The sequence below is a fragment of the Idiotropiscis lumnitzeri genome, chromosome 10 (genome assembly GCF_059441095.1).
Source record: "Idiotropiscis lumnitzeri isolate Australia: NSW breed Sydney's pygmy pipehorse chromosome 10, RoL_Ilum_1.0, whole genome shotgun sequence".
In the NCBI taxonomy this organism is placed as follows: domain Eukaryota; kingdom Metazoa; phylum Chordata; class Actinopteri; order Syngnathiformes; family Syngnathidae; genus Idiotropiscis; species Idiotropiscis lumnitzeri.
Window position 1 is genome coordinate 12,452,900 of NC_142400.1, and position 16,284 is coordinate 12,469,183.

General features: G+C 38.3%; 1 protein-coding gene across 1 annotated transcript in view; it reads right to left on the minus strand.

Moving 5' to 3' along the window:
* Nucleotides 1-7,521: 7,521 nt before the first annotated feature.
* Nucleotides 7,522-16,284, minus strand: part of sntb1 (syntrophin, basic 1) — a 34,896-nt gene continuing 26,133 nt past the window's right edge. The window contains exons 7-8 of the mRNA XM_088307266.1: nt 14,211-14,440; nt 7,522-10,317 (exon numbers count right to left, since the gene is read on the minus strand). Coding sequence (XP_088163392.1) covers nt 10,225-10,317; nt 14,211-14,440 — 323 coding nt within the window. The 3' untranslated portion in view covers nt 7,522-10,224. The remainder of the gene's footprint in view (nt 10,318-14,210; nt 14,441-16,284) is intronic.

The window sequence follows — 16,284 nt, forward strand, 5'->3', positions numbered from 1 at the left end:
CATTTACTCGTCAGTTCTTTGTATCGCTTTTGTCTTCATTAGGGTATCAGGTGAGCTGGAGCCTATCAGCTGATTTTGGAGGAGGACTGATTGCCAGTCACACACGTGTTAGACACACACTCATTCTAAATTAAAGTCATCTCAATTTTGGATAGATGCCACTCAGCGACATTACTCTGCCAGTAGCTTCCAGTTTCCTCTCATTTCATGTTTGTCAGATGCCTTAAAAGGGTGAGTCATCTTACCTTTGCATTGAGGAGCATCATTTTATTGATGGAAGGCAGAAAACAATGTTCAAATGAACCGTGCTTCATTTTTTTATAGTTAATGTTTTCAAATGAGAACAACAAGAACTTGAACTTTCGACGTACGTTTCACTCTGGTTTTCTTCCTTTTAGTTTTCAGAATAATGCAATTTTAAACAAGTACTATACAACCAAATTATCCAAAATGACTCAAGTGGGAAAGAGTAAAGTAGTGCATTTGAAAAGCCGGTATAAAGGTCCCTCATTGACTTGGTAGTTGGATCATTTCAAGTCTTCTTCTGTTCGAAAAAATACAAACCTTCCTACAAATCTCTGAGGTTTCGCACGCACACGCTCAATGGATTCGAGGTTACCAATTCCAGTCAACATTATGATGGCCTTGTGTAAAAAAAAAAAAATAAAAAACTCTTGAGTCTCATTGTAAAAATGGTGGCGTTTGAATCATGTCATGTAAAAAAAAAAATGATGGAATGTCAATCACCGACACATTTTCTTCTGTCAAAAATGTGTTGTAATTCATTAAAAAAAAAAATTAGTTTCGTGCTAGAAAACAATGAAATTACAGAACTCCAAATAAAGATTTATAAGGAGAATGAGTATTCATATTTATTTATATTATAGTTCCCTTGATTCAAAATGGGCAATGTTTCTTGTTTTTTTTCCCCATCCACAGTAGTTGATCAAAGTTAACTGAAGTTCATTGGGGTTAAAAAGTTTTCTGAACTCACGTGGACTGTAAGGAGTACATGTGGGTGTCTTGTCAGCAAGGTGGATATGTCAGAGCAGTTTCCCACTAATCCATGCCTACTACGGGTCGTGTCAAGCGCACGTCCTGATGTTTTCATTCAATGTACACGTTAACTATTAATTTATGATTAATTAATGTATTTTATTACATCTGGTGAATTGCAATTGGGCAATCTTGGTGAACTCCTGCAATGAAATCTTTCCATATCTCATGTTAAATCTCTCTCTCTCTCTCTGTTTTTTTTTTTTTAACCAAAGAGTAAGGATGAGTATTCAAAGAAATTTAAATAATTGGAAAAATGAAGAATTAATCCGTGATTTTTAAATATTAATTTCTGATAGTATAATAAATTATTGCTTTTCTGAAACAAACCATTTTTATGCAATCATCCATTTTCCGAACTGCTTATCCTCACAAGAGAAATTCAAATTCAACATGTTACTTGAGACAGGCCGATTTCTTGCTGTGACCTTTCTCTTGCTTTCAATTGGCTTTCATTCCCTATGACACCCTTGGAACACTTATTAATTGATTTCAGTCAAGGCCATAGAGTCGGCTCCCTTTTGAGTGGGCCGCCAAGAGTATGCGAGTAGAAATCCTGGGGGAGGGGCTTCTTCTGCAGTCTGCGGAAAAGTCTCCCCGGCCCGTGTCTCAATCTTTCTGGCTTCCATTAAATTGTTTAATTTAGAATATTGGAGTCTTCTGCAGAACCTTTCAGTTCAAAGCAACAACATTTATTGAAAAAAAAAATATATTCTCTTCACGCATGAAATCTGTGAAGAAAAAAAAAAATTAGAATATAACCCTTTGTAGTTATTGTGTGACAAACACTTGTAGGCTATTAAGAATAAAATGAAAAACAGTACGTACAACATAAGTGAAGGTGCTGAGCTTCCGCTTTTTTCACTCTATTATTGTTTCCACCTGTGCTCGTCATCCCTGTCCCTTTTCTCTACCAATCAGATAGTGTCTTCTTCAGGTGCTCCTTGTTCCATGGTTTCATTCAGTCTTCGGTTCATTGTGTTTGCTGCTTTCTCTCCAAACGTTTTCTGAACAATAAATACTCTGGTAGAATTGTCAGGTGTACTTGAGTTCAGTAATGAAGTACAGTCTTTGATTCTTCTCATCAGTGGATGTCAGGACCAAGACGTCCTGTACAGTCAAAATAATACTGTACATGTGATTGTCAAAATGATTTTATAATTGTGATGACACGTTATGCCATATTTGTGACAAAACCATGGATTCATTGTGGCTCATGTAAAGATTAGATTATTAGTTGAAGGTATGATCTATATTCCGTGATCCAATTGTCACATTTAGTCACTGACATTTTCACACTTGTCGCTCTTGTAACTTGTTGCTTGGTTCAAATGTTGCCCATGCAGGGTGTGTGGGAAGGAGCTGGCGTCTGCCCAAAACACCGTTGAACTCCTGCACAGCTCATAAAAAACTCAAGTCATGTCCATCTTTGGTGCCCGTACGGATTCAGACCCTCCGTCTCTGCTTTCAAATTGCCATGAGTTGGTACCGTCTGATGTACGACAGCTTGTCTTCCCTATGCATTCGTGCACTTTGCCCACAATGCATTGCACGCACTTGCATTTATTACTTATTCATCATGGATCATGAAACGCTAAAAAACATGTAGATGCTTTGTGCAAATGCGAGGTGGGGGCATTCATGGGTGCTGCAGGGATTTGGCAATGGTATCCAGAACATTCCACACACACACACACACAATTTACATCTCTTTTATCATGTAGTTCCCAGAGAGTGGAAGTATAAAAAAACAGGAGCTGTCACAGTGCCTCTACACACAGAGAGGCCATGTTGAGGGCAATCACTGGAAACCCACTTGCACGAACCTTGTGTTTCAGATGTGTGTGTGTGTGTGTGTGTGTGTCACACTCAGCAAGAGGCCGTCAACAACAAAAATGACCCTTCAAGATGGCGTTATTGCTCGAAACACAGTGTCCATGAAAGGGTCATCCATCATCCTCTTGTCCTTCAAAAGATTACAACAGGGACATGTGCAGATGATAATCATGTCCTTGCCATGCCCTCTTACTTAAATGAGAGACTAATTGTGTCACTCATCAGCTAAGATATTACACAGGCAGAAGGATGTGCTCTATACTAATGTACTTTTCTTTTTCTTGCAAATTGGGTGCTTCATATAAATAGATTTTTAGAAAATGAACAATGCAGACAATTGCTACATTTAGTATGTATTAACACACTATGTTATATCCCACTGAGCAAGAAAGACACTTTCTCCTTGAGAGCACTTTTGTTCTGTCTAGAGGAAATCATAATCTGAATGTCACATCATTTGTCGAATTTGAACAAAAAGAAGACAGGAGATATGGTGTTCGGTCCCAGTGGCCCTTCTACTTTTCAACCCTGTTGACCTTGGCCCCCTGGAATCTTATCTAAAGCCAACAGTCTCGAACTTGTGTTTTAAACCGGACACTGGTTTTAAATTTGATCAGTGCTGTTGTTCGATAGGGCTTCTTTCAATTTAGGCATCTGGCTAAAGTGAAGCCCTTTCTTTCCCAACAGCACTCGGAAACAGTCATCCATGCCTTCATCTCATCTAGGCTAGATTACTGTAATGCAATTTACTTTGGAGTCAGCCAGTCCTCCCTCTAGCGCCTCCAACTGGTGCGAAATGCTGCCGCACGTGCTCGTCTAGAGCTCGCAAGAGGGATCACATCACCCCAATCTTGGGCTCTCTTCACTGGCTCCCAGTGCACTTCAGAGTTCGTTTTAAGATACTTCTGTTCGTCTGCATATCTTTAAATGGCCTCGCCCCAGCGTACCTCTCTGAGCTCCTCCACCCCTATTCAACCGCTCGCTGCCTCAGGACTGCAGACCACATTCTGCTGGAGGTACCGAGGACCAAGTGCAGCCTCAGGCGGGATCGTGCCTTTTCTGTTGCCGGTCCTTCCCTATGGAATTTGCTCCCATTAAATGTTAGGCAAGCCCCCTCTCTGTCCACTTTTAAAACTCGTTTGAAGACACATTTTTATTCTTTAGCTTTCGACTCAACATGAGACTGTCGCTGTTCTTCTGGTATCTATTGTATATGTTTTTATTTGTTTTCATTTGTGTTCTAATTTCCTGCTAATTTAAATTACACCAAACGGAAAGCGTTTTGTTGCAGCTGCAGCTATTGTAGTTGTATTGGATTATATTGTATATGTATGCTACAAAGACCAATGGCATTTATTATTGCTTGTATGCAAAACATTTGACTTCCGCTTGCCATAAGCTAATTGCACTGTTTGGGAGTCTTTGGATTAAGCACAAAATGTATTTTCAATATGAAATATAAGCAGTGATATGTCTCATTTGCGTACTCATGATGAAAGCACAAGGCGGAGCACCTTTAACAAAGTGGAAGACTTGGAACGTGAACTCAAGGGGCAAACACCTCGTTGGCAATTATTTCTAGTTTGAATAATGAATGCAAAATCACCAAACATCTAAGTTTAACTTTCTTTGGGCCAGTCAGCCTCTCATCTTGTTGAATACCTTTCCAATTTTCAATGCCAACCGTTGGGTCCCTCTCTCCCTCCTGCCATCTTGAGCCTATATAGTTCCTTCCCTCGCATCCGTACAAACAAACAAGCAAACAACCTACAACTTGAGGACCTGCCACAGGCGGGTGAGGAATGCAAATACAGAGTGAGCAAAGAAAACACGCACATCATGCATAGTACACGCAAGCACAATCAGCACCTGCATGTGTTGTCTGCGACTGATGGAAGCACACGGACACAAAAAGTCACAACAATGAAACCAAATGAAATTGTGGTGCTAAGTAGGCCGAGTAATTATGGAAACTGTGATTTAACCCCCACCTGTTCCTGAGTCATGCAGGACAACGTCTGAAGATTTGCTGGCCTCAACTAACTCAGCAATGAGCAAGAGACTTGGCAAAAATGACAACTAAAGGTGAAAACCACTGCTCACCAAAAGCAGCATAAAGGCTTGTCATACTTTTGCAAAACACATTTGAATATTTCCCAAGACTAAAAAAAAAAAATGTGTCTCGTTACAGCTGGCATATATGAAACAGCATTTCAGAAAAAGATCATACCAACAAACATGCTATCGGTAGTGTGATGGTCTGCGGCTGCCTACTACTTCAGGACCTGGACGACTTACTGCGATTGATGAAACCAGAAGCTCTTGTGTGAGGGAGAAAGTTTGGCCATCAGTTTGTGAGCTCAAGTCCAAGTGCATTTGTTTTCTTCCTCCTAATGACGAGCAAAAACAAAGCTTCTATAAAAGAGAAAACAAAGGTTTTGAAATGGCCGAGTCAAAGTCCACCCTTGAATCTGATTGAAATGCTGTGGAGTAACCTTTAAAAGGCAGTTAATGCTCAAAAACCCTCGAGTGTTGCTGAATTAAAGCAATTCTGCAAGGAAGAGAAGGCCAATTATTTTCCACATAGATGTGAAAGGCTCATTCACTGTTATAGAAAAAACTTGATTTTAGTTGTTGCTGCTGAGGGTCGTCCAACCAGTATTTAGTTTTAGGGGGCATCACTTTTTTACACAAGGCCATGGAGGTTCAGATATTTTACATTTAAAACCTGCATTTTGTGTTTACTTGTGTTGTCCTTGACTAATATTTATATTTGTTTGGTAGTGAAAAACAAAAAGAGAATACATTTTTTCAAAGCTTTTTTTCTTTTTGCTTAATTTTTTTAATTGTAGTTATATTTTTTTTCCTCCTTACTGTATACTTTGGAGCAAAAGAAAACACTTGTTTTAATTTCCGCTTTTGTATTTAAACACATCAAACTTTTGCGGCTAGTTGCTAATGAATCTAGCTGGCAGTCAAAACAAAGAGACGACAATGTGTGTCACTGATGCCATTCTTCTCTGAGTAAATGGGAAAGCTCAGTGACCGTGCATGTTAGGACATTCAACAATATTTGTGTATCAGCCCTCACATAAAACTGCCTCACGGAAAAATGGTTTCGTTTTATTATGGTTTATGATCCACAGAGGAAGCGGGGCTTAATTCATAGCGTTAAAAACATTATCATAAATCTTGTGGTAAACAATCTAAGTGTGGAAAGTTTCTTAACCACACAAATGTGTTCATTAATGTCCGGGAGTGCGGATGCAAGCTCATTAATTACAACTAAACAATGTCAGAGTCAAAGTGCTCAGAACAACACGGTTATTCTTAGGCCTCTTCTCTCTTTCAAGATCAAGACATGGGGAGTTTTTCTGATGAGTGGGCAGAAATAAACATCGCGAATTACTCTGAAAGCCCACAATGAACTAGTCAGACACCTGAATCCTTTGTTGTGTTTAGGAATTATGTCTGGAGCGAGGCGGAGTGCAGTTCACTTGTGAAACACACCATTTTAAACGCAGAAAATAAAGACGGTATTTTTGTGGCCCAATTTTTTCTTTAAATTAATATCGTAATAAATACTAAATATTGAAAAACATATTTTTACATTAGAATACTGGCCTTTTTTTTTACCTTTGAAAGAAATCTCCTTGTATTTTTTCATTTTTTTTTTATTGCCAATATGAAATTGCCAAACATAGCTAATGGATATATTCTTACGATTATTATATTTGGCTTTGTTTGTCATCATCCAAAATGCTTATCCTGTAAAGGGTCACGAGGGGTTGCTAGAGCCAAACCCAGTTTACTACGGGTAAAAGGCGGATTACGTTTGATTAATCTGTATTTTGGGATTAAAAAAACAAAAAAATTGTTGAGCCCAAATATTTTGTAATATTTATGAATTAAAGGTTAGGTTCAGCAACAAGTGAAATTTCTTTCTGAAACATCACGAATATAAATTTCAATGCATGCTGCAATCAGTAGTGCAACAAGTGTGTGTCAAAACAAAACATGCAAATACCTCAAAAACTTACTGTTAGTAAAAAAGTAAAGTCAGATTTTAAATCAGTGTCTGATTAAAATTTGCTGTTGACCAGCATTATTATTAACAATGAAAATAAAATGTCTGTGCATATTAGGCATAATATAGGCAACTTCTATATTAAATAGATGATAAGAAACTGACCGAAACATTTGTGCCCTGCTTCCTGCAACCTGGAGCAGGATGGAAAACGAAATAGTTGGATGGATGATTGAAGTTCAACCATATTTTTATACATTACATAGACAATATCCGTTATGTTTTAGTGACTTTTTCTAAAAATATTATCATTCCGTTAAGAGATGAAAATTATTGGGCATTTGATTTTTGCTATGCACAGGCTATATCACGTGCCTGTGAGGCTTTTCTTATATTTGTAATTTGTAAGCAATAAGTGTATATTTTGCATTAGCTTTCTTCTCATAAGCTTTCTTCAGCAGATTTTTATTGTGTGACCAAATATATTTCCGTTACCTCTAATGGTTCCAGCCAAACGACCTCAAAGTGTTCTTTGTAATTGTGCTGACAGATTAGCATTAACCACAGAAGAGACAAGCAGGACAATGAAAACAAACATGGAATCCATTTTAAATATGTAATTTATGTGTATCCATTGAGTGAAAAACATTTGTTTGTTATTCAGAATGACAAATGAAGGCATTATTCTAAAACAGCACAACACCTCACACCCCATATTTTGTGGTTATGGCATTCGTTGCTGCTATACAATTGTGGCAGTGCCTTTATGATGTGCAATGATCAATTAAGCAAGACAAAAGGTGTTGCAAAATCATCTTTCACAGTGCACAAAAAAAAAGGAACAAAGCATGTGAAAACTGAAAAATCCAATGTCTGCTGTCCTTAGAGACACAATGTAGCTCCGCGTTCATCCTGTGAGGTATTCCTCCCAAAACGATTTCCATTTCCAAGGCACAAGAACGACGTGGCTGCATTGTTTTGCATTAATGCCTGATTGCTTCATTGCAAAACTCCTACAAACAATTCTTAATCGTGGTATCCTGTCTTTGATTACGATTTTTTTTTTGTGAATTCCAGATGTTCCTCCCACTGTTAGTGATTGCATGAATCGCAGAAGATTACAGAGGTTTGCCACAAAGATGTTTGGATCTTACTTGGTGGCCACCGTGAAATGAAGGCTGTTCAAATAGACCACCAGTGGTCTGCCTGTTGAATCCCCATTGCACAAAATACATATAAAAAATGTAATATAGTGAAATTTTCACATCGTTGTAACAACAAAAGCTTTTCCGAGGGGCTACTTTTGTTTCAATTTAGAAAATTCACAACAACTTGCTTGCTGGATTAACACTGCAACCACTGACCAATTCCGATTTAAAGCCAATATCCAATTTTGTTGGCTGTCTATTTCCTTGCACATTACAAGCAAAATATATCCGAGCATGTGCCTGTGTTCACGTTTCCTGAAGATAAAAACATAAATTGGAATTGTGTCACCTGAACCATGCAGTGTAAAACCAGCCACCGTCATTGACTGATGTAGCTCAAACCGTTGCCATAATAATCCTTCAACTGTCATACATGTACGTTAACCAATGTGTAATAACATATTAATAAACCAAAGAGATGATGGAGATGGAATTGGAAGGTGTTTTCTGAGAGATAATCTAGTATTGTGGGATCTTTTTTTGTGTGTGTGGTTGTTTGACTTTGGAGGTTCCACAAGAAAATATTTTATGCAAGTAGGTGGATTTTGTTACATTACATAAACAGCAATGTGTGATAATAAAAATAGAAAGATGCATGCCACCTAATTAAATGCGATGATGACAACATGCTGTTACTTGAAGGAAAAGAAACTGGGGGGAGGTCTGACAAAGACAAATGACCACGATGAACTTTGGATCAGAAAAAAATTGATATTATTTTAAGAACCTATTAAGCGGAACAGTTGAAATTTATGACCAGTAGAGCGATGACAGTAAAATGGTCAAATCCTACTTGGTCTTTAGCTTTAGCGTAGCTGCTTTTTAACTGTGACGCGAATAATATCACATCAATTTTTATGCTTGTACTTGGTCGGTGAAAATAATCATGTCCTCATTTTAAGTTGACTAGTGTGCATGCATGCATGATTAGTTTTATTATGAACACACAGCTGGATTTATCGCACACACGCACAGTTGCCAATGCTATAGCTACCATAAATTGTTATACGCTGGAGCTACAAAAATATCATTTGCGTTTCAACACTAATATAGAGCACAGTTGGTTGCAAACTTTTAAAGCAATACTGTCATGTAATTTCAGTTAGCAGAGTTTTCGATTCTGGGAAAATACAATAAACATGATACTCACCAAATGTTTGGGATATTTGGCTTTTGGATGGAATTTCAGGAGGAATTTAAAATGCACTCAATTTGACCTCGTGTAAACTTAAGAATACCTACGGTTCAGTTTCTCCGTGCTCTTGGTCCGACTTGCTGTTCTCCAACAAGAAGCTGAACAGGGCAATTCTTGAAATAGAATTGTTATTTAAAGATGCTGCTCACATTTGGACATCATGACACCGAGTTGACACCTCACAATTGATCGAGACTGAGGTTGGATTGTCACCGAGTGTCATCAGCATGTTGCAACACTGATGCAGAGAGAGTGGAAGAGTCACAGGAAGGCATTGGAGTAGAGCAAACATCTTTGGGGAATTTTGCCGTTTAATTCCTTGGAGTCAGAGAATAGGAAGTTGTACAAAAGGAACTGAAACATTGAACTGATGGACTCAAATGTTTACAGAAGGTCAAATTAATTCCACCTATCAAGTGCATCTTTTATTTTAGGTTTGTCCTTAAATTCCACCCAAAAGCCAAATAATGTGTGTATTGCATGGTTGATGAAAAATGTTACCATTGCTAACAGGACAACAAGAAAACTGAAAAGTGAAATTCTGAATGTTTTCACACAGATCATGAATAAATTAAGTATAATTAGTAAATGAAATCAATTTATGACTATATCAACTGAAGCAAAAGTAGTGAACATGTCAGTAATGCCCGATCATTCTCACGTTCTTCACATTCGTCCATCTGCCTTTAGTCCGCTCGGGGTTTTGTTCTTTGACATCAATGTTCAGTCTTCACAGCTCTACGACAAATGACCGTGAACTCTCAACATGTTTCTTCATTGTTACTTTGACCTCTGAGAGGCTACATTCCCTCAGGTTGGGTCTCGGACTGAATGTCGTCTTCTTCACGTGGTCTGCAGAGATGTGGACGCACAACAACGGAAATCCAATTCGGGGGTTGCGGTCAGGCCACTAAGCCCAGTCTGGAGATCTTAGCGGAGAGGAAGGAGTGGACGATAAAGACAATTGGCTTGGGACACGAGTGGAGGTCCAGTTGCTGCAGGAGAACAATGGATACAGTGACATTCTGTACATGTAACATGAAACACGAAGGAAGGAAAAGAAACAGGCATATCCTGACTAAGTGTAAAAATGACATTAAAAGGTCAACATTTCCCCACACAAATTAGACGACGTGTGTAATATTCCTCCTCACCTAACAATGGGCCATTTCATGGAGTTATGACTCACTTTCTTTCCTGAGGCTTGTAAGGAAGCTGCAACCTATAAATCCCCTCTCAAACCACTATTTGCTTGTTCCAATAAAACTTTGACGATGACTGCTTTTCTCTAGTAAACCGTGTCGTATTAATTATAGTCTGACTATATCAGTTCTTCATAAAAATAGGGGAACCCATGAGACCTCAGGAAACCTGTTTATTTTTCGCCGTACTTAAGTGTAATAGCACATCTACTACAGTAGGTGGCAGTGGCACTCCCATTGTCAGAGTATTACATCCTCAGGTTTGCTCACAATTTTATAGACACATTAAAATATTTACAGTTGCGGCAGAGAGTTGGAGGGGGGCGTAAAATGTTTTCTTCTTCTTCCATGTGGGGGCGTAACAAAAATACTTATAAATAATATTATTTAATGAGGTCATAATTCAGATTCCTAAAAAGGGCACACATCTGTCAGTGTCGATAGAGACACGGGATGACAACAACATTTCTAATGGATATTATTACAGCGGTAACACTAACTCTACTAATCCTACTGGTTAGTAGAGCTGCCTCAGTTCTGAGGTTCTGCACTTGAATCTTAGCTCCGCTCAACCTGTGTGGTGTGTTCTCCGCATGCTTGTGTGAATTTTCTCCGGGTAATTCTGCTTTCACCCCCAAATTCCAGAAACATGCATCTTAGTTTCGTTGAAGAATCTAAATTGTCCAGACTAAGGTTGTTCCTAATGCTGCATATTCCAATACCAAGGCTGCAAAATATGAGCAGTGGATGATCATTATTTTGTCATCTACATAGAGCGATCACGTACCCACGGAAAGATCACGATCGGTGGACGATCAATCGGCGCACCACTAGTCCATGCCATACGTATGAATGCTGAAGTGAATGGTTACTTGTCTATATGTGCTCTCTGAATCACTGGTGATCAGCTCAGGATGTAGCCCACCTGTTGCCCAATGTGCGATAGACTCCAGCTCACCTACAGCCTTAATGTGGATAAGTGGTACAGAAAATTGCTGGATGGATCGTGTTCGCATCTAAAACGTCAATTATCTTCACTACTGTATTTGTTGTGTTGTGCGAGGCCCATTTAAGCGGTAGGCAAGAAGTGAGGGAGAACCCAAGCAAGCTAAGCGCAACAATGTCTGCGCATGTTGTACATAAACAATAAAGAAAATGGATCCCCGGAGAAAATCAAAACCTTTTGTCCACTCATCCCTGTAGCAAAGAGAAAATTGCCAATCAACCTTCAAGTGCAGGCATTCCTGACTTCAGTCCTCGAGTAGCATAAATAGCTCCCCCGTTTTATTGTTATAGTCTAGGTGCCTCAAGCAGAAGCAGCTCATATCTAGATCAAGTGCTTGAGTCGACAAAAAAGTCCTATAAATTGAAATACTATTCCTGTAATTTCACTTTGTTAAAAAAAATAAAACACGACAGCAATATGCTATGTTGTAGCCACTGCTGGACTGGGAATAGGGAAAATCTGCAGATACATTTTTTGGACAATAAGTCAGTCCGAAATTTAAATTGCATTTTTTCAGAGAATTCATTTTACAAAAACCGAGACGAGGAACAGTAGAGATACGGATTGGCTTTTATTGGCCAGGGTTGGGCAACTGTCAGCCTATTGCCTCCAGTCTGGAGCTACAACGCAAGGGGGCCCATTTTAATTAATTTTTTTTCCAGATTTGGAATGATATGCGGGATAAACATATTACCTCATAATATTAAAATTTTGAGTGCATTTATGAAATTCTTGCACTCACTGTTGGTTTCTTGTTCAACAGTTTTGTAACATTCCTGAGTGGTCATTTTTATGCAAGACAGCTCTTTGCACTGCAGTATGCGGTTGGTTATCTTGTTTTCTTCAAAGCCCTTTGTTGTTGCGTTACAATAGAGAGTATTTTACACATGCATCAAAAAATGTATTATGAAAAAAGAAAATGTACCAAGAGCATGTATATTGCACGTATGCACAGATTTGGTCCCTATTTAATGTTGCATTTTTGTCATACATCTGGTTAGGAAGTTGCACTGATAAAATAAATTGTGGTCCCCTGCGGCATATAAATTGCTCCTCCCTGATCTAAATAAACAAATAAATAAATTTAGATCACAGTTTGAATTTGTATTGAGAACGCACAAGTTTTGGACGTTTCGACAATTTATTCATACTCCTTTAAACAATTTCTTACAGGCTTTTGTGTGTCATTCTCTGAATTTTCTTTTTTCTGTTCAAGCCAATTTTGCCAGGCCATGAATAATTTCGGGCTTAAGTGTTTGTCTTTATTTGGACAGAAACAACTAAGCCTGCTTGTAAACATTTCAAAACAGTAAACAGCCATCAATGGCTGTTAGATTTATGTTTATAGTGATAAAGATGACTAATAACAATTGTTTGGCGTTGTGTTTTTATGAAACACAGTGCCATAAAAAATGTTTTATAGATTAAAAAAATTAGTTTGTAAAAATTATACAACAACGATTTATCATTCATTTTTCCGGACTTGCAGAAGCTCTACACTTTTCGACAGAACTGTCAAAAATAAATGGGGCCGATTTTTAATTCCTGAGGTTATCATTCTGATTTCTTCCTGCACTTTGGATGTCGACCGAATAGCTGTCCATCAACGGCATTGTACTTGCGCTCAGCGAGTACAAGTTGGTGATAATAGTTTGAGCATGCTGATGATTGCATTCCAGATAAAACAACCGCTCTCTCTCTTTAGTGCATCCTCTAAACGCAGACCATATGCACACCTTCAGTCTAATTTTCAGATGAGTCTTTTAGTTTGGTTCAGTCCAAATGTCTCTACGGGAAAGGTAAACAGTCAAGCGCGGAGACACATTTAGAAACATACCGCGTCTGTGCCAAATAATGACGGAAAAGTCAACATGATGAAGAAGAGGCCCAGCAGATTTGTCTTTCAAAAGTTGAGCTAATGAGCCATCAGCCAAATCCACAAGTGCCTTGGGATTTTGATGAAGCCGCGTTGACAACAAAATCGCTCCTCGTAGCCAACAGAGAATTTTCATTTATACTGAGCTGTAAACGGTGAGTGAAACATTTTTATACAAACAGAACATCTTCAGTTACATTAGCAAAGAGGGTCATTAATTTAGTCTCTTTTAAAAAAAAAAAAAAAAGAACGTTAATGTTGCGACTGAAACCCACATTAATATTCATACTGTCGTCAAATGTTGTTCAGGGGAGAAAAAAAAAAAAGTGACGGTTTTCAAAATGAAAATGCCAACATTTCATAAGGCAGTGGCACATGTGTCATGATTTTTTTTTTTTTTTAAGTTTGACTGTAATTGCTCCTGACTGCTTAGTAAAAAGTGCAACCTCAAATTGTTCCGCGGTGATTGGACCTGATTAAAAGTCTTACAGCATGACAGAGACCTCTGGTTGCAGTTTTTTGTTCTGTGATGGTGGGGTGCAATTTTTCAAAATATCGCCGGTTACCGGTTAGGCCAATCAAATGCAGCTTTGGGTCTAACTTGTGTTTTTATTTTCTTCTTTTCGGCGTCATAAAACCGACACTACGAATCAGATGATTCTATAAAACTTTGTAATGATATCAAAATAATGTCTGCCTCTTACCTAAAAGTCAAGCCGACACATCATCACTGCTCCCCAAATTGACATGCACATTGTCGCATAAAACATGTCATTTTCTCATCAAAGAAAGGAAAACACTCACAATCTCCCCCTCCTTTCCTCCAAAGTCCAAGAATAGCATCCGGACGCCATCGTCCGATGACATCCTCAGCTTTTCGTAAGGGTATGACAGGAGCACTCGTTTTTTGGTTGGAGTATGGCGTCGCCCCTCATCTCCGTTCTCACTATCTTGAACTTTGGGTTCCGCTAACACGGAGAAGCCCTGCTCGTAGTGGATCACCAGCCGGCACTCCTGGCCCAAGTAAAGACAACCTGAAAGATACATTGATAGCATTCGTTATATGATTAGGATTTTTTTTTTTGTAAACCATGTAAATTGTGGTTAATAGAATGAAACCATAATCATGTCAGAAATGTATATATTTTGATAACTCAGCTTAGTTTATCCGCAAGGACTAACTTTATGCTACACTTTTTGAAAATTATTCCTATTTATATATACATTTATATATATATACATATATACATACATATATATATATGTACATTATATACATATATATATACATACACACATATATATATATATATATATATATATATATATACATACACATACATATATATACACATACATATATATATATATATATATAGATAGATAGATATACATTTTATAATTGGATTGAGTTAATTTGATGTTGCTCAGGTGTTGATTGATTGCATAGAGATGAAGATACATTGACTAGGATACTTAAGTATATATCACAATAAATAGTCACACATTAGGATCTTCTGGATCTTTGTTTTTTTTCCAACTGGGCGTCTGGAAATTTTAATTGTATCCCCATGCAGTAGAAGATTAGTCAAGAACTTTTGAGCTGGGTGGTGGCAATTTAATTCGTACTCAAGTGCAACTACTTAACAGAAGCAACCATAGCTAACAGCCACTTTGGAAATTTATCATGAAATCATGTCATCTATCATGCGGCCTCATCTCCATACGATAGCTATGCTCCATTCTTATTTGTTGTCACGTTAACAGTGACTGATTATGCGTTGGCTATCCGCACCATTTGGCATCATTTATCAGTTTTGCAGCACTACTCGCTTTCTTTATTTTTGTGTCATAACAGCATTCCTTTTGCTTCTTAATTTAAACATAAGACTGTGCTTTTATGTCACATATGCTTCATTGGCCTTCAGTGTGATCAGGCTACATTGAAGTCTCATTATTTGAAAATCTTGACATCCGTCTTGGCACACACACAAAGGCTTCATGCATTTTTTTTTATATAGACATATAAAGAGCATAAGCTCCTTTCTCTTGACATCATTTCCTCTGCCGAGCTACATGTTTGGGCGAAGAAGGGGCAGAGAGCCAGAGGCAAGTTGTTATCTGGGCATTGTTTACTGATAGCCTGAAAAGGATGTGCATGCGTGTGCGCGCGCACGTGTGTACAGAGAGATCTTATTTGCACGCTTGTGTGTGCTCATCCATGTATGTGTGCTTCTGCTCCCTGTAGCTCGTCTAAGCATCTTTCGTCGGACGAGAATGCTATTTGTTTTTTTTTTTATGTTACCTCATGTAGTGACGCACGGAATCCAGCTTCTCATCTGTTCACCAAACAAGTGCAATTTGGATTTTTTTCTAACTTAACTTGTAGAGAGAAGCAGATGGTTATCTCCCATCGTACAAAAATTTACAACGAATTTTGGTGGATAAAATTGTCACTGTTATGGCACATAAAGTGGCTTGAATAAAAAAAACAAAAAACATTGTTTCTAGTGGTTGTTTATAAAATAACATCCCCAAAAGAATTGGCTCACAACTGCACTTTCATGTCAGGGCCAGGCATACCCATTTTGTCAGCTCCGGCAATTTGCATTTCATCATGAGAGAAACCGAGAGCCGACTAATGAGCACCTCACTGAAATAGGTTCTAACTGTACCACTGCCTTAAGTTTTTACGTCAAAAGCACGAGTGGATAATTCACCAGTTGCTTGGATACCAGCTAACAGATTTGTTGGACCAGCTGCGCCCCCCCCCTCTACTCTCAGTCTCAAACGTTCCCATGATTTGTTCAATATTCAGCACTTTGTTTTGTTGAGAAAATCTGCTTTTGCGGTTCGACAGCTCTGTTTAAATGCGGTA